Consider the following 18,346-nt stretch of genomic DNA (forward strand, 5'->3'; position numbering starts at 1 on the left):
TTTCATGCATTACTGTCACAGATCCATGCTGGTTGTGCAGAATTTTTGCTCCTTGTCTTTGCTCCTGCCTTCCCCAGCAGTCCTGTCAGCTCTTGGCTTCAAATGAATCTAAATATGGACCTCATTCTAGTCTCATTCCAGTGCCAAGGGGAACTGATGCTGCTTTGGATCTCAAGCAGCCCTGACGTCAGATCAGGTGGTGACCTTGATGGCTGATCTGTGTGTCTTTGTCAATGAAAGCTTGCAGACCAGTTCCCTTCAGAAAGGAGGGGCGGAAAGTGTGAAGGAGGGTGGCTCATCTATCCTCATGACAAATCTTAATTTGTGGCTCTTTTAGATTGTATCATAGCTGAGACTGAGGGCTGGAGGGCTGGCTGGGTGATGACGCAGCATCCAGCCCTCCCCTCCCAGCTGGTGGTCGAAGCAGGGCTAATGCATGATGGTCCGAGCCAGGCTGGGCCAGGTCATGCTCTGCGCCAGTGTACAAGGCCGATGAAACATAAATTTCAAGGACAGGGGAAAGATAGAGGGAGGGGGAGATGATGTGAGGACAGAGATGAAATTGACGACATGTGTAAGGATGCATGAGCACACTTGCTCTTCTTGCTACAGTCAGAATCACTCAGGAGGGTTTTGCTGAGGACTTTAAAGTGCAAAATAAACCAAACACAATATTGCAAATTTCAGAGACAGTTTGTGACAATCCATGATGTAAGGGATATGTGCCTACATGATATGTAGATCTGTGTATGGGCATTTAAATTATTGGGGTAAATCATACTTTTTCCTCACTAAGATATATATTTTTTTCATGTAAAATGGCCACAACAAAAGAAAGCATGACAAGGAATTCATAAGCAGGTTGGCATGGCAGGGGAGTTATTGCTTTGTTAATGTATGTGCATGAGTGTGAGGCTCTTAGAGTAAAGGCACCATAAAGCGCAGTCCATCTACCATTTAGCACAAGGTTTGAGAGAGGGCTGCTCTCTGAATGGCTGCTGCGGCTCTTGCGGCTGCAGATGTTGTATCACTGCCTGCTTGCTCGAGCTTCTCTGTCGAAGCCGTTCTCTTCTTCTCTGTATCTCCCGCCCCTCCCCCCTCCTCTTCTCCGTCTTCTGCCCAGCTCCCTCAGCCTGCTGCTGCCACAGTTGCTGCCTGCCTGCTTCACTTGCTCTCCATCTCCAGCGTTTTCCTGCCTTTCTTCTCTTTGCTGTCGTCTTTGCTCAGCTCCCGATTATGAAATTTTCAGTAGCTTTGCAGCAGTGTAGTCATGTGTTACAAAAAAAGACTCTAGGTATGAAGAGGTTTGTGTGTGTAGGACTGTATGAATGACAATATTGCCAACTCATTGTTGTGCATTGCACATGCAGGTTTGTGTGCATGTGTGTCTCAGTCTCTGTGTTTGCGTGAATCAGCCATGCATATGCACTGTGCTTATGATGGTTGTATTTAACAGAAATGTCACGCAACCAGAAACTGGGGCATTTCCAAGTGTGTCATTACATCTGACTATAGTTTTTCCTGGGGATGTTTAAGAGAGACGCTGCTGCTCTGACCTATGAAGAATCCGATCATCTATTCATGTTCAATTTAGGCGGCTTGATCTGACTCATCTCTTAATTTTATTTAGATAATTGTTGTGGATCAAATGCGTCTCATCCTGTGGGCAGGAACACTCATTGTTGTCTCCCCTGAGATGTTTACTTGTCTTGTTAACAACACTTCACACATGGTCCTCATTTCTACTGGCAGTGCATAGTTTACCTTCACACATGTGACACCACCATCCATCTTTTCTGCTTCTCCTCCCTCCTCCTCTTTACCCTCCTGCCTGACTCCACAGTCAGTTGCTCAGCGGTGCTTAATGTAGTGAGGGATGCCTTGTTAAAAGCACAAGAGCCCATATCACTTGTGCAAATGCACAGTTTCATTAAAGTTTCATGCAGATTGCCATGTTTTATTTAGGCAATTACGAGGTTATCCACAGAAAGTGGCTTGCTAGATCCTCTTGCTCGTTTCCCTCTTTTACAACTGCTGTGATGTTGGGCAGGACAGCCCTGAGAGACTGGGACAACATGCAAAAATTGGAAACATCCTGACAGCTGTTTTAAATTCTGCTTGATTGTATTTTGAGATAAGAAATTGATGATGTGCTTCTTTATTAGTAAATACACATATTCTGTTTTCTAAGATGTACTACCCACATATGTATATATGTTTTTCACACTGAATTGCAGAAAATGTGCTAACAGTACTTACTTTAGCTGAATCTGCTTTATGCATGTGCATTTGTTTTGAGTGTTAATTGACCTTTACTCTCTTTTTCTCCTTTTCTTCTCTCCACAGACATTTATAGTGCTAAATAGAGGGAAGACAATCTTCCGTTTTAGTGCCAACCCTGCCTTGTACTTCATAAGTCCTTTCAATCTGGTTAGGCGAATAGCTATTAAAATTTTGATACATTCATATCCTTTGAAACATGCTGTTAATGGCACTGCAAGAGGGTTTCCTGTTCATGTGCATTATTCATGGTGATATGTTCTGTCTCTCTGCTCGTACTTCTGTTGATGTTGTCAGTGACTGGTGCTGCTGGAGAGGATCAGTGTGTTACAGTCAGAAAACTTCCTCGCATATAGGAGTGCACATGATGCTGTGCAGTAGCCATTTTATTACTGAAGTAAAAGGCTGGCACAAATGATGATTCATCCTTAACAGTAAACCGTGCTCCTCAGTTTAATGATTAACTGCATGTTGTGCCTCTCTTTGGTTAGAGAGCTGTCAAAGATGCAGTAGGAGTTAGGTAAATTGTTTAAGCAAAACAAACACCAGCTAAAAGGAGCGTTGGTCAAATCTGCCCAGAATCCGATAGGCTGCATCGAAAAACATTCTATCTGAAAAACTGACTGCTAAAGGGAAAATTTCAGCATCTATCTACTGGCAACAGCGACAACATATTTGAGCTAGTTTAGCGTTACATTACTTTGACTGTGACTGCAGTCACCATTAACAATTTGAATAGTGGAGCAGAATCAGATGTTTTTTTCATTCCTTCTTGATTCTATTTAATTATTATTTCAGGCATTCTTCTTTCTGTTCTGAACCTGGTGTCTGCTTTACCCACAATGAAACTCAATGAATAGGCAAATTTGAGACTGAGATGCAATATTATGCTGCATGAATTGGTAAGTTGAAATGTTTGATCCCCCAACTGTTTTGGAAAAAATATGTCAGTAAAGATGGTGGAAGCAGATCAAGAACATCCTTGTAAATAAGAGCATACTAATAGTTGAGTCAATGACAATGCAGACCAACCAACATGGACATACAAAAAACAGCGAGTTAGAGATTTAAAATGAGTTATAAACCTCAGAACTCCTTGATAGTTAGTATCTAATGGAACAACGTCACCATAATCCAGTGCAAACATAAAAGTAGCAACTAGAGGCTTTTTTTTTAATCATGAATGAAATACACGACTCAATTGTTTCAAAATTTGAATCGACTCAAAATCGGCTCAAAATTTCAGCTTAACTTTTTTTAAAAGTTGGTGTGGATCATAAAGCATAAAAGATAGATAATTGTCAATAATGGTTCTAAGATATATTTAAATGGATACTTACTAATTAACAGAGCCCTAAAATAAGGCATAATGGATAAAATATTCAATGAATTTTGTTTTGTCTTTAAATCTCACAAATTACATTAAACTCTATTGAATGCAAGTTGCAGCTGACTGAGATCCTGGTAAGACGAAGGTACAGAGCAGTATTATGATGGGATCATCATCATAAAAGTGAAACATTTTATGTGAAACATTTTGTTTAAAGATGAAATAGAAGTGGTCCAAGGACCGACCCCTGGGGAACACCCATGGTCACACCAGAATTTATTTCACATAATTTAGAGTAGGATATTGTTTTTACAATGTTTGATTAACATAGATTGAAATTCTTGCTTAGAAAAAAAAAAAGCAAATTTGGTAACCCAGTTTCTTTTGAACAAGCCTTTAAAAGGTTTTATGGATATGTATAAAAAGACTAAAAATATTTTTTACAACATAAGATTTGATTGAATGTACACATTTAGAAGATATAGATATAGCAAATCCTTGTATTATACTCATTTATACTATTGTTCACATTATAATAACCAGGACACCTCTTTTTGGCAGCACTTAGCCTCTTATTCTTTTACATTATTACGTCATCCAGTGCAATGTGACTTGGGACAAATAGCTTCAAACTAATCAATATGTCTCTTTCAACACACAACTGAACTAATTCACCAAACTGATTAAACTCATTTTTGTTTTGTGCCCAGGGGTGTTTTAACAGAATTACAACTGGTTGAAAATAGAGTGAAAATTGATTTTAGACTTTCAAACTGAATATCAAATAGCATTCACCACTGCTGTCAGGAAGTAGCCATATGCAATCCAGCTTTAAAATTACAAGCATGTAGAATCTTAGATAGCGTAATATTGTCACTTGTATAATGTTTGCAACACCCATTACTCAATGACTCATATAACCCAATGCACTGAAGGTACAGAGTAACAAAAACTTAAGAAAAATGTCATACAACATCTTCTTAACACCCAACTTCTGACTTGAAATATTTTTTATTTTTTAAAATCAATAAAAAAATGCAAATTTGCATTTCTTTCTCTACCATCCATGATGAGAAATGTACATTTGATGGCAACGTACAATGTAGGACTTATATTGTGATTGTTAACTTTAACTTCATTTCCTGTTTTAAAGACACCAGCCACCGTTAAATATTGACCTCTGGCTCACTCTGGAGCTAATCCTGGGGTTTTTCTGGTTTCCTCTGAGTGTACAGTTATCTACACTGAAAGCTTTAAAAGCCTCACAATGTACCATTGTTTTCATCATAACTTTGTATTTCATACCATATGAATATTTCATGAGAAAAATAATGGTCTTTGTGGTGATGGGCACACATAAGCACCTTGTGTTAAGTGCTTGGCGCAGGTTTTTATGACTTAAACCCTGTGTGTGGTGACGGCTGTTAAGACTGGCAGGACTGACATACTGAGGACGTCACATTATAAACTGTAATGTTTGATAATGTTTGTTTTTACAACTTCTTGGAGGTTTGACATTTGTGTCTTTATGTTCAATATTTTCCTTAACCTGCTCCTCACTCTTTTCAGCATGATCATTATGTGTACTATTTTGACCAACTGTATATTCATGACCTTTAGTGATCCTCCCGAGTGGTCAAAACAAGTAGAGTAAGTACACTTTTTATATTCTAAGTCAGTATTATAAATGCATACTAACCATTTGAACATTAGTTTCACTACTGCATCGTACAGCCAGCATGTAATTTTTCTGTGAGATATAGTCATGTTGTTAAATAATGGATCTTTAAAACACTAAAACCCTGTGGCACATCTGCTGTCTGATCAATCAAAAAGGACATGTCACTGCATTACTCATTAAACTCCACTGACTAACCACTGCTGCCCAAATCAAATTCAAATCACTAATGCTGTCTATAAAATGACTTTAACATCTGCACCCAGTTATCTTAACTCAATCCTTCAGCTTTATGTTCCTACTTGAGCACTCCTTTACTTTTAGGAACATCGTCAATACAGACTTTTTCATTTGTGGTTCAACAATGTTGTAGCGAGCCAAACAATCACCAATAGAGCATGTTTAATCGTCTCTAAACCATTCTTTCCAATTCTCTACCTGTTCAACTTGCTAAATGAATAAATGTAAATGTAGTACTCAGAGAATATAAACCGCAAACCATAATAGATCCATGTGAACACTTTACGCGGGGACGGAGGGGCCAACGTTATATAGGATTGATGAGAAAACAATGTGAGGAGAATGTAATATCCAGAGAACATTGGCACGCTAGGACCCAAGAAAAATATCTCTCAGAATGTTAAAACCAGGTAACATGTGGACCTGGGTACATATTACATGAGGAATGTAGGACCTTTGGAATATAAATATCCCCTTTTTTATCAGTACTTATTATTTACTAAGACTTAGCAAATGTTAGCATGCTAAGACTGTAAAGTTAGACTGATGCTGACATTGGCAGTCTATTAGTTCTGTCAGAGAGTATGTTCAATTAAATTATTAAGTTAATCCATCTTAAACAAAACTTTTAAAATAGATGTAAACATGACCAAAATTATAATTAACAGAAAATTTTCAGAGTTGGACTAACGCACCCAGATGACATGATTGGGAGTCGAGTTGCACAAACAGATATATGTTGAAGTGGCCTCGGCACTCTGTATACTCCACAGTTCATGTTCCAGGCTTTGACCCTATGGTAACAGAAGAATTTGGTAGACGGAAGAAGAAGAACTCAGTACCAACAGAAAATAACCAAGAACTTCTTCTTTTTTTTTTTAAAGTAACCGTACAGCACTTGCGAAATGTGCAGAGTTTTTAAGCTGTCCAAATTCACTGCTCAACATAGACCCAATTTGCCTTCAGCTAAACTGTTTGTTCCTTTTTTTGTTTCGTAATGTGACCAAAAAAACTAACAAACGGAAAAAGACTAATGCGAGCATGCTGACAAAGAGCATATCACCAGCTTTTATAGTGGAGAGTGAGACAGGACAGCTAAATGGCCCGGTCGAGCTGTAGCCATAGCAAGACACTAGACTTAACAGTGGATGTGAACAAACTGATTTCTGTAAAGGACATGACTTATCATACTGTTTTCTAGTTTATCCGGTTGCTTCTAAATTTATCTTCTCCTGGGTGTTTTAACAACTAATGATGGAGGAAGCTTTGATCCAGTGTGGTGAACTGATTCTGTCAATGCTTTTGTCTTTCAGGTACACATTCACAGGAATTTATACATTTGAGTCTCTTGTAAAAATCACTGCACGTGGATTCTGTATAGATGGGTTTACATTCCTAAGAGATCCATGGAACTGGCTGGATTTCATGGTCATTTCAATGGCGTAAGTATTCTGCTTGTGATTGAACTGTCATTAGATAACTGAATTAAACTTTTCCCAAAGTGCGCCATTTTATTACAGAGAATGGGTACAGATTTTGATGTTTTAGGGATTATTTCTCTGCCTTTCTGACTTTTTTCCCCTCTTGCTGTCTGATAAGCCATCTTCTGTGTTTCCTCCATTGCTCTGAGACTTCTCTGGTCTTTCTCATTGGGAACTGAAGCTGATCATCATCTGACACTCTGCAGCGTACCTGAAAGCACCCACATATCATTCCCATTCATCCGATATGTCCTCTTCTTGCCATCCAGCTCTCCTTTTCAAATAACTTTTGTGCTGTCAATCCTCCAGAGTCCATATGCGAAAATATATACTCCAAAGTCATCCACTTCCTATGAAATTTGTTGTTTGTTGACCTGTCACGAGGCCCAGCTGTGTGTGAATTCACATTTTCATCTTCTATCTGAATATAAATAATGAGCTGTTGTAACTGTGGTTTGATCCTGCAGGTATATAACAGAGTTTGTAAACCTAGGCAATGTCTCAGCTCTGCGCACGTTCAGGGTGTTGAGGGCATTGAAAACTATTTCTGTAATTCCAGGTAAGACAGGATAGGGTGGGGGGCGGTTGGGGCGGGGTCGGTGTTAGGTGTGTGTCTTTCTTTCCTTTACCTTCCACCCTTCTCCTCAGTGGACAGGCTCTGTGAGTGGCGTCGTCTCCTCCTGGTTCGGTGGTGTTGTGCTCTTGGCGTGTGTGGTTTTTGTCATCGTGTTTGTTCTGTGTGTGATCCTTCCCCTATTTCAGATATGTAACAGAGTTTGTGGACCTGGGCAATGTATCTGCGCTGAGAACGTTCAGAGTTCTCCGAGCATTGAAAACTATCTCTGTCATTCCAGGTGAGACTCAGTTTAAACACTAAGGCTGATCCTCTCACCCTTCCCTTTCCACTCACTATTTTTATGGTTACGGTTATGATTTAAGCAAGATGAAAAGAATTGGAGACAACCATTTTTTGATTTATTTTTCCTCCGAAATTATCAAAAATGGTACTAATACATTTTTGATAGGCTTTGCAGTCTCCTCTAGGGCCATCCAAAGTGTCTGCACTCTCTTCTGCCCCAGTAACACTCTGATTATTAGGCTTGTCTCTAAGGCAGCTGTGTTTCTCTTAAGAAGAAGCTTTAACCCACTCATTTTGCTAGCTTTTGCAATAAGCAAATGCCCCCTTTCTGTTAAAAAGAACTTTGTACAGTATTCTCTTCTTACAGAGAAACATCAGGTGATAATTCATGCAGATAGAAATAGATTATAGCCTCTCAAATTTCCCATCAGTCCTTGTAGTTTTCCTACTACAAAAGAAACGTGTTCTGTTTCACAAGTTTAACAAGAGACTGGATTGGAAAAACATGGTTCCTGCAATTGGAATCCCAAAAATACCCTGGTCTATGTTATATAGTAAGAGAAATGGCATAGCTCTCAGAGAGATCTCACAGAATATTTATTATAAATGTATGAAGACTGCCAAGCCTAGTTTGTGAACATATCTCTAATGCTGCATGATGCTTTTCGGTCACTTGCTTTTATAATATAAGCCTATCAAGAGCTTGGCTGACAAATGGCATTGAAAGTTTGATTTGCCCTCTTCTTGTTTTTTTAAATTTTTTATTATTGATTTTTTCTTTCAATTTCTATGTTTTGATTTTTGTTTTTTTTTAACAAACTACTGGAATGAAACATCCCTCAGAAAAAAAAAATTAATGTATTCACACTATAGAGGCTGGGTATGCGGACATCTGTTGACAAAATGTCAATCAGACGTTGTGTGTACTCAAAAGAGCAACTGTGGTTGGCTTATTATTAAACAATGACACATTTTATGTGAAATCTGAAAACAGAAAGACTAACAGAAATCTAAGTGCAAACAAAATGCATTCCCATGTTAGTACATAATTCTTCAAGCAACTTATCAGCTTCGCTTTAAGATTGCAAGCAGCTAGCTTTGCTTTGTCCAAAGAGGCAACATGTGACGCTATTCTCTATCCACAGTTTTGCACAATTATCAGCCATCTTGCTGGAGGAGCAAACACAAACATTATAGGAAGTGATTTTAGAATCCATGGATGATGAAGATATATATTGTTTTACCCCCCTCAGCAGGTGCTACATAAGATATATTGCATTTTTTTCTAAAGTGGGGTTGTGTGAAGCTCTTATTAGTCGTCAGTTTCTTTTGTTTCAGTAGACAACAGTCAGAGAGCCTTCAGTTTAAATGATCAACATGTTGCCTGATGGAAGCCATATGTCACTTAAAAAGGGGCCTTGAGAAGAGGAATTTTTTTTTGCCATCTAGAACTATCCATCCATCCATTTTCTATACTGCTGAATCTGTCGGTCGGGTCACAACGGAGCCTCAATGGGCGAGAGGTGGGGTACACCCTGGACAGGCTGCAAGTCCATCAGAGCAGAGACAAACAATCATACACGCTCACGGACAATTTTAGAGTCACCAATGAACCTAACATGTATGTTTTTGGATGGTGGGAGGAAGCCAGAGTACCTGGAGAGAACCCACACATACATGGGGAGAACATACAAACTCCACACAGAAAGGCCCCAGCTGGGAGTTGAACCTGGAACCTTCTTGTTGTGAGGTGACGGTGCTAACCACCACACCACCGTGCAGTCCCATCTAGAACCACTCAAAGTTAAATGATAAATATTGTGATTTTTTTGCGCCACTTGACCATTGCATTAGTTAGTTACATGTGCTGGATCCGTGCTACAACACTGATGCTTTGCAATGGAGCAAATGTAGTTACAAAACACATACGGTTACTGTCTGATGCAGAAGTGACATGGTGTAAAAATACACATATTAGCTCTCGCTTGAGCTGCTACAAATTTTTTGAGCTGTGAGTTGTTATGAACAGGGAAAAAAAATTGCTGTTCTTATGGCCGCCTTTTGATTAAAAATGCTTATATAAGCTCTCAGACTGAAGTTTACTGCAAGCAAGAGACTGACAACTCATAAGTAAATCCCCAAACCCCAGTTAAAAAAATTAAATATTCCTCTAAGGTGTTAGTTTTGAAACAAATGTCTAACAACACTAAAGTCACAGATCAACATCAGTCAGATGACTGAGGTTTTGGTAGTCCAGCAGCCTCTGTGTTATATTAGGCTTAATGTATTGTGGTTTAAAAGAGAGCATAGATGGACAGAACATCTTCATTTCCTAGGGCTAAAAAAGGCATTGAACAAATTCTTAATATAATATACACTTTAAATATAATGGAAACTAAAATATCCCTTTAAACCTGGGCTGTCTTTGGCCATGTTGTGCTTTTAATGGAAATTGATTGGAAACCTTGGCATACAATGTGTACTCATAGCTAAACCACTTACGACTACCTCATTACAAACCAACTTCAAAGAAACACGTGTCATGATGGTGACATGGGGGCTCCTACAGATTCCTCCATTACAACACTGCACCACAGTTATACGCTGGCACTGAAAAAAGAGTCTTTCAGAGTAACCAATTGATTTTATCCATGCAGTGCCAACAAGCAATTTGTTTGTACCTCCTACATGAGGCATGTCACTGCTCCCAGTTTCCTGTACGTGCATATTAAAGACTTCACCCTCCAGTTCCTCTAAAGCTCACTAACTAACAACATAATATTTGTTTCGTCTGTACAAAAATAAACGTTTGAAAACTAAATTTGTGGGTTTTACTATTACAAGATACAATGCTTTTTTTTAGCTTTAGGAACACATATTGGTAGATTTAATTACCCTAGCTGTTTCCCTTTGTTTCCAGTATTTATGCTAAGCTTAATGAAATGGCTGCTTGATGGAGCCATATTCTTTAGGAGTTATTGATCTTTTCCTCTAGCACTCCTTCATGACATGAATGACATCATTTTCCAAAGAATTTAGTTATTCTTTTTAATTCCAGTTAATTTAGCTTCATTGGTTTGTTGTAAGTACTTTGGAGAGTCTAGTTTACTTGGAACGAAGATATCTATTTCAACATAGTGCCTCTCCACAATTGATTGCCTCGTAATTAAATTTTCTCCATGGAATATTCTCATGTGCTTTAAGAAAGAAAATTTATTAAAAAAAAAGAGAGTAACTGTATCTGTCTAAACTGAACCTGCTAAGCTAATAAAGCTTTCCTAACACCGTGCCGATGTTTAAGCCTAAATTAGGAGTATATTTAGAAAGAATATTCTGCACGTGCAGCTGGTAAAGTCCACTGTACCTGTAGAGGCTGAATAGAAAAGGGGGTGTGGGTCATCCTGCTTCCATGTGGACCCACATGAATGCTGCCAGAGGATGCTTGTTCGGAAGGTAAAGCAATTTTTGTCTTTAGTGAAACTGTGGATGAGACAGACTGCAGGGTCACGGTTTGGGGAGTCAGTGCTTTCCTAATGACACCTTAAACAAGACAGTTCAAGAAAGTGCCGGCACCGGCACTGGCATTGAATTGCTCCTGTTCAGCCTTGGAGTTTAAATGACCTGCATGCGATTTCCAGCCCCCTGCCTGTGCCTATGTCCCTCTCATGGCCCCTTGTTGTGCTGCTGTGCTCTCTTCCTTATGGATTTCTTTACTTATCTGCAGTTTTCCCCCTCTTTTTCACATCATCCATCACTGAGAGTAAATACAAATTCTTCAGTTTTGGCACAATTTGTTTATATATAATCTGTGTGGATCATTCTGAAAAGAGTGGGAAGGCTCCTGAGTTTTTAATTTTTGATTTCTTTCTGTTTGTTGTTCCTAGTGATGTTTTAATGTAATATGTCAGTTGTTTTGCAAAATATATTATCACACTTATCTGAAATTTACAAATTTGTACAAATAAAAAATTTGATGAAATATTTTTTTTCTGATGAGGTGTTGAAGTCATCACAAATGAGCATTTAAGTATGTAATTCCACTGATAATTTACTAATTAAGTAAAAAAAAAAATACATTTATCTTAATAGCTTGATTAACTCCAATATGATGGCTTTTTGCCAGGCCCAGATTTTTATCAAAATCTGAGTGTTTCCCATTGATAGAATAAAAACAGAATATCTAGTATCACACAAGTGACATTATTAGCAGCTGCTGTTTCACCTGCGTGGTTTGTGTATGTGTGGCTACCCTCAGGCCTGAAGACCATTGTGGGTGCCCTGATCCAGTCTGTGAAGAAGCTCTCGGATGTGATGATCCTAACAGTCTTCTGCTTGAGCGTCTTTGCCCTCATTGGTCTCCAGCTCTTCATGGGCAACCTGCGCCACAAGTGTGTGATCTGGCCAATTAATCACAATGAGACTTATTTGAACAATGGCAGCAGAGGCTTCGACTGGAATGAGTACATCATGAACGACAGTAAGTAAAGCAAGGCTTCACCATCAGTGCCCTGGCAGCCATGTCGGAGTATGAGTCATTCCATATGCTGGGAGGAGAAAACAATATGTCATTTTGGCAAAAGGAATTGGATTGAAGTTAAGTGTGTTGGGTTGAAACTGATGAAAAAATGGTCTGAAAGGATTTGCACACAAAGTAAGTGTAGCTCTGATAAAAATGTGGGTGAAATAACGTATATTGGCTTTTTGCTTTTTCTGCAGCCAATTTCTACTTCCTGCCCAACCAGTTAGATGCTCTACTTTGTGGGAACAGCTCTGACTCTGGGTGAGCTGCCTTCTCCTCCTTCCTCCAAACGCTTATACTGATACAGGGAACTGCCTGTAGTCAGACTGCATTATAAGTAAATAGTGCTGAGTCATTTTGGATGCCCTGTTCACTCAATGCGCCTCTCTTCACCCCTCAGCCGCTGCCCGGAGGGCTACACATGCATGAAAGCTGGTAGAAATCCAAACTACGGTTACACCAGCTTTGATAGCTTTGGCTGGGCCTTCCTGGCTCTCTTCCGACTCATGACACAGGACTTCTGGGAAAACCTTTACATGCTGGTAAAGCAGATGTTTCAACATGTCCAGAATCTTTCACTATACAACACTTATCAGTCCTTAGATACTAATACATTTAGATAGAAGAAATGCATTATTCCACTTTTAACTGATCCACAAACAGTAAAAAATAACATAGCTTTTAAATGTTAGGATTTGCAGCTTTCCATAATTTATCTTGTGTAAATTACAATGTATTTCTATATTTGAGATTTGGACTGTATGCATGTATTACCAAACAAAATAAATTGAAAATGATCTTTTTGGCCATTGAAGTTGTCCTTTTAAATTGATGACATTTTATAGAATAAACAATAATCAATCAAATAAACCAAAAGATAAACAGTAGTGAATATTATAGATATGGCTGAATTATTATTAGACAAAATGTAGGGTTGTGTTTGAACCTATTCAAAAGGTCCAAAAATGCCAACAATAAAGTAGCAGTTATCTTGAAAGACTTTGACCTTTGCAGAACTAGTGATTTCAAACCCCGGCCCTTCCACTCGGCTTATTTGTAAACTGTAACTTCACCACTCAGATGGAGAGTGAATGATTATAGTTCTGCTGTAGTATACCTCCATATTTTTCCCATTTCCCTACTTGCCCCACCTGGAAACTGTGGTACAGGTGCTGCCATCCTCTCAGTGTGTCACACTGTTCCTCACTTAGTTTCTCTGAAATGGTGAAAGGCCCCTGACTCCTCATGTGCCAGCAGAGTGGATAGAAGGAAGCATGAAATATTAACAGCTCAGGATTAGAGTGTGGCCAGTGAGAGATGAGACCTGATGAGATATGATAGCAGCTCCCCATAACATATTTCTATTTTTGTTTCCATCTTTGAAAAGCTTTCAGACTCTCTCTGCTCTTGTGTTTTGATGAATCCCTATGTTGCTGTGTTTAGTGTTGAATGATCTTTGTCAGATGTTCAGACTTAAAGGTGGGGTAGGGGTTCTTTTTCTGGAGCATTTTTTTACATATTGCTTGAAATACTCTTCACACCCCCATTGCAACCAATTAATTAAAAGTTTTGACACAAATATGAAAAGTTTTAGTGGCCTCTAGAACGTACAATCTAGGAAAAACACTATCCAATCATTGTGAACGGACCGTTCACAATGATTGGATTCTGATGCCGTCTATCAAACTGCAATCTGCCCCCCCCCCTCCCCCTCCCCCTCCTTCCCCCTCCTTCCCCCTGTGCGCGTACCCTGCTCCGTGAACAAAGCTTGGCAGGAAGCTAAACTAGAGCCAGCTTGGCTAGCACCTAGCATTATTAAACGTATAGTTAGCATAAACTAAATACTAAATACTAAATACGGCAACGATCGATGCTTGCTGTCAGAACAGCGCTCGTGCACCTTCGTGCTCGTGCGCGTTCATGTACTCTAGAGCCGTGCCTTTGGGGGGAAAGTGAAGAAAAGGGTTGGGACTTTTTACCTGTGTATTTTCAAAATGCAGCTTCGCTGGACTCAAAATCCAGGATCTCCTACCCTACCTTTAAATGCTGAGTCATCCTGACGGCCATGCTTCTTCCCCAGTATTGCGGCTAGGTGATTTTACACCCCTGGCCAAATCTTGTGGTCAACTACATTCATATTTAATGTGAGAGGGAATTTCACTTCTCTGTGTGGAAGTCCTCAGTTTTTATTTTGTTCCCTTAAGAAAATAGTTTGCCCCACTTCCAGATGTAAGTAAAAAAAAACATGTCAAAACCTTGAAATATGAACATATCTAAATAAATCTAGTAGCGGAGTGGAGGTTTCTTGACCAAATGGAATTTAGTCATTGTGTATTAACATTAGGAATATGTGAAAAAGCTTTTTCCTGACTTCTCTTATTCGTGCCCATCTCTTTGCCCATCCACATAGAGAAAATCATCCATATTGTTTGACCATACACTGATTGGCATAGTGAGCATGGAAAAGTAGTGCAATCTTGGACTCATGTTGAGAACCATAAATAGTAGAAACAAGGACTTTTTTTCCCCCCCTGCACATAACAGTGATAGGTTGCCTGTATTAGTATATCATCGTATTAGACGTCTGTTCAGCTAATTTCAGAAACAAACATGTAACCATAAGTGTGAAAGTGGCCTCTGTGTTGTGTTTTTGACTCCAGAGGAAGTGAAAAAAGATTATGCTCAGTTGATAATTTAGCAGACCCATGCCAATCTGCTCATTTTGTTGCCCTTACAAAAGCAGAATGCATCATTCAGATGAGTCATTATGAGAGAGTGACTGTCAATTCAGTGATTGGAGTCATGTACCAGATGTAATGAGTCTTCCGTTTCCTTCTTCCCTTATCCCCAACCTTCCTCCCCTACATGCGCTGCACTGCCTCCTTCCAGACATTGAGGGCAGCAGGGAAGACCTACATGATCTTCTTTGTCTTGGTGATCTTTGTGGGCTCATTCTACCTGGTGAACCTGATTCTGGCTGTGGTAGCCATGGCCTATGAAGAGCAGAATCAAGCAACCATGGAAGAGGCCCTGCAGAAGGAGGAAGAATTCAAGGCCATGCTGGAACAGCTCAAGAAACAGCAAGAGGACGCCCAGGTCAGTTCTCTGCAAAATGGAGGCTTAAACTGCTCTAGAATTCTGTTATAGTATTGTCTGACTGTGTTCCTGTTTCCTGGTAGCAAAACAACATGGCAACTTCTGCAGGCACAGTGTCGGAGGATGCGGTAGAGGATGATGGAGGAGGGCATCTGTCTTGCAGTTCCTCTGAGATGTCAAAGCTCAGCTCTAAGAGTGCCAAAGAGCGCCGAAACCGTAAGAAGAAGTGGCGTCAGAAAGAGCAGGAGAAGGAGAAGGGTGACAGTGAGAAGTTTGTCAAGTCAGAGTCTGATGACGGCAGCAAAAGGAGCCGATTCCGTTTCCCTGATAACCGTCTGGGCCGAAAGTCTTCGATTATGAACCAGGTGAGAAAAAAAGTCACCCCCGGGTCCCAGCATTACTCCCAGTAGGTAAAACCAAAGACATGATCCTGCTTTCTTTGTGCAATTCCAACGGCAAAGTTTGGGGATGATCCTGAGTGAGTGAGACATAGATTTCAGAAATACAAGTTCTTTTTGAGGTTTTTCTTCTGAGTTGTGAATGCATTTAGCTCCACATGTTTAGGATGGTGACAGATATCATGAAAAAAAAAGAAAAAAGAAATCTCAATTAATAAATGTAAAAATATCTGTATGACTATAGATATGAATCTGAAGTGAAACAAACACCACATAATTAGAGAGAAAGAAGCAATAGAACAATTATTTTTATTTCCTTGAGGCTATATTAATAAGAATCAGAGTTTTTAACAAATTATTGAGATTTCTCTGAGTGGAGATAGTATCAAAATAAAAAAAAATGCTTTATATAACTTACACTCACTTTTAGCATTAGATACCTACACTGAGTAGTAGAGTTGGGTGATGCAGGTTTACATCATTGCCATTGAAAAATGTGCTCCACCAAATAGTAGAGTAGGACATTAAACATTTAATCTCTAAGGAAAGACTGTAGATGTGCTATTACGAGTGGTGTTATTTTTTATTCTTTCGATTGGCTGATGTGGAATATCTCAGATTCAGAATAGACAGTTCGGTTTTTCAAAAGCTCACATGCAGAGGAGCATATAGCAGCCAGAGATACAGAATGCAATTCCAGGTTCTGAATTATTTACAGTGAAAACATGAATGTTTCAAAGGAAGCATTCCTGCCATTGTGTTTGAGCTGAACTTGCTGCTCCGCTGGTGCTTACATTTTTTATAGTGTAGTTTTAATCAAAGACATTAACAAGGTGGTGTTAAAATCTGTCATAACTCATATTATCATTACTTCTTGCTTTTCAGTCATCATCTACTCAAGAAGAGAATTGTTGTCAAAAATGTTATTTTTTTCTGTGTATATCTTGAATTTTGTATCATTGTGGAATTTTCCACATGGTTTCAGTTGCATGTATCTCTGTGCTGTGACTTTGACCTTGATGGTGTACCATGTCCCTGACTTAATTATATATTTCCATCTTGTTTATTAAGTCAACAGGATGGCTCCGGCATAATATTCATCCTCTTGGGAAATTGCTCTGGTTGCATCAGATTTCCCACACATGTTACCGTTTATCCTGGCCTCCAGAATTGATTGATTGATTGACAAACACCATATAAATGATCAATCATAATTCAGAATTGCCATCAGCTACACCAGTCACACAAATGTCTCCTATCTTCATCCCTATTCTGCCTCCTGTCTTCCAGTCCCTCCTGAGCATACCCGGCTCGCCTATCCTCTCCCGCCATAACAGTAGGAGCAGCATCTTTAGTTTCAAGGGCCGCAATAAGGACGTGGGCTCAGAGAACGAATTCGCCGACGATGAGCACAGCACGGTTGAGGAGTGCGAAGAGCGACGTGGCTCCCTGTTCAGCCCTTACCGGCGGAACAGCTACAGTGGCTTCCACGGAAAGAGGAACAGCACAGTGGATTGCAACGGGGTGGTGTCACTCATCGGCCCTGGGCTTGGTGGACGCCTTCTGCCTGAGGTGAAAATAGATAAGGCAGCTACTGACGACAGTGTAAGGAAGTCAATGAGTAGTCCAATCTAGGCATGGCCCCCTTCTCGTCCGTTACGTTTCTTTTTTGCTCTTTTCCTTCTACTACGTCATCTTTGCAAGTCCGTATGTATCTCTTGGCTAAGCGCTCGCGCCTCCCTTCCCTAAGTCCCTGGAGTGTATGCTGCCCTCCAACAGTAGGCAAAGGATGGAGAAATTAAATGTAGTGAAAGGGAATTTTTACTCAACCCTGCATCCCATAGATTAGTAAAACTGGGCCTGTCAGTGACTTCCAGTAAATTTTATTGGTTGACTTAAAGGATGAAGGTTTTGAAATTATAATGATCAAATTTAGTCAAACAGACATTAATCAAACAGACATGATTCTGTCAATCAGCTGACAGATTTGAGATTTTACATCAAAGCTTGGTTAAGAATTCATGCACAAATATGTTTTGAATGACATCAACTTCCTGTTTAACACACAAAGTTTGTTATCAAAGAATACATAATGATGAGTTAACATGCTCCAGTGTATTAATGTGTTCCTCCAGGCATCCAGATCCTCTGCTGTGTGTGGGTAGATCTACAGTAGGAGGTGGAGGAAACAGAAGGGCCCAGAACTGTAGAGCCACAAACATTTTTATCTGCCTCCCAAATTCCCCCCAATATTCTTCTTGAGCAGATATAATAGTAACACACACACCATCCTGTTAGGCATTTAGAAGACACTTTAAGAAACAAAGGAGGGCTGCTGTCCTTGTCTGTCTTTACCTCTCTCTGTTTTCCAAACTCTCCCTGGTCAACAGTAGTTAATTAGTTGTGTCTCATTCTAGTTAGCATGGTAGTTTTAAATCTTAAAGTAGAACAAGCATGTCATAGTC

At 39.6% G+C, this 18,346-nt stretch overlaps 1 protein-coding gene across 9 annotated transcripts in view; it reads left to right on the plus strand.

Moving 5' to 3' along the window:
* The window catches only part of scn8aa (sodium channel, voltage gated, type VIII, alpha subunit a), a 46,701-nt gene that overhangs the window by 4,924 nt on the left and 23,431 nt on the right, over positions 1–18,346 (plus strand). For 3 of the 9 annotated variants that reach the window (XM_075476662.1, XM_075476667.1, XM_075476663.1), the window contains exons 3-12: positions 2,347–2,464; positions 5,170–5,260; positions 6,842–6,970; positions 7,772–7,863; positions 12,124–12,345; positions 12,585–12,648; positions 12,788–12,929; positions 15,277–15,483; positions 15,567–15,848; positions 17,172–17,486. In XM_075476662.1, coding sequence (XP_075332777.1) covers positions 2,347–2,464; positions 5,170–5,260; positions 6,842–6,970; positions 7,772–7,863; positions 12,124–12,345; positions 12,585–12,648; positions 12,788–12,929; positions 15,277–15,483; positions 15,567–15,848; positions 17,172–17,486 — 1,662 coding nt within the window. Of the gene's footprint in view, positions 1–130; positions 197–2,346; positions 2,465–5,169; positions 5,261–6,841; positions 6,971–7,476; positions 7,569–7,771; positions 7,864–12,123; positions 12,346–12,584; positions 12,649–12,787; positions 12,930–15,276; positions 15,484–15,566; positions 15,849–17,171; positions 17,487–18,346 lie in introns of all 9 variants that reach the window. The other 6 variants (XM_075476666.1, XM_075476669.1, XM_075476665.1 and 3 more) reach the window with 4 other exon arrangements.

The sequence above is a fragment of the Odontesthes bonariensis genome, chromosome 10, assembly GCF_027942865.1.
Source record: "Odontesthes bonariensis isolate fOdoBon6 chromosome 10, fOdoBon6.hap1, whole genome shotgun sequence".
Lineage (NCBI taxonomy): Eukaryota > Metazoa > Chordata > Actinopteri > Atheriniformes > Atherinopsidae > Odontesthes > Odontesthes bonariensis.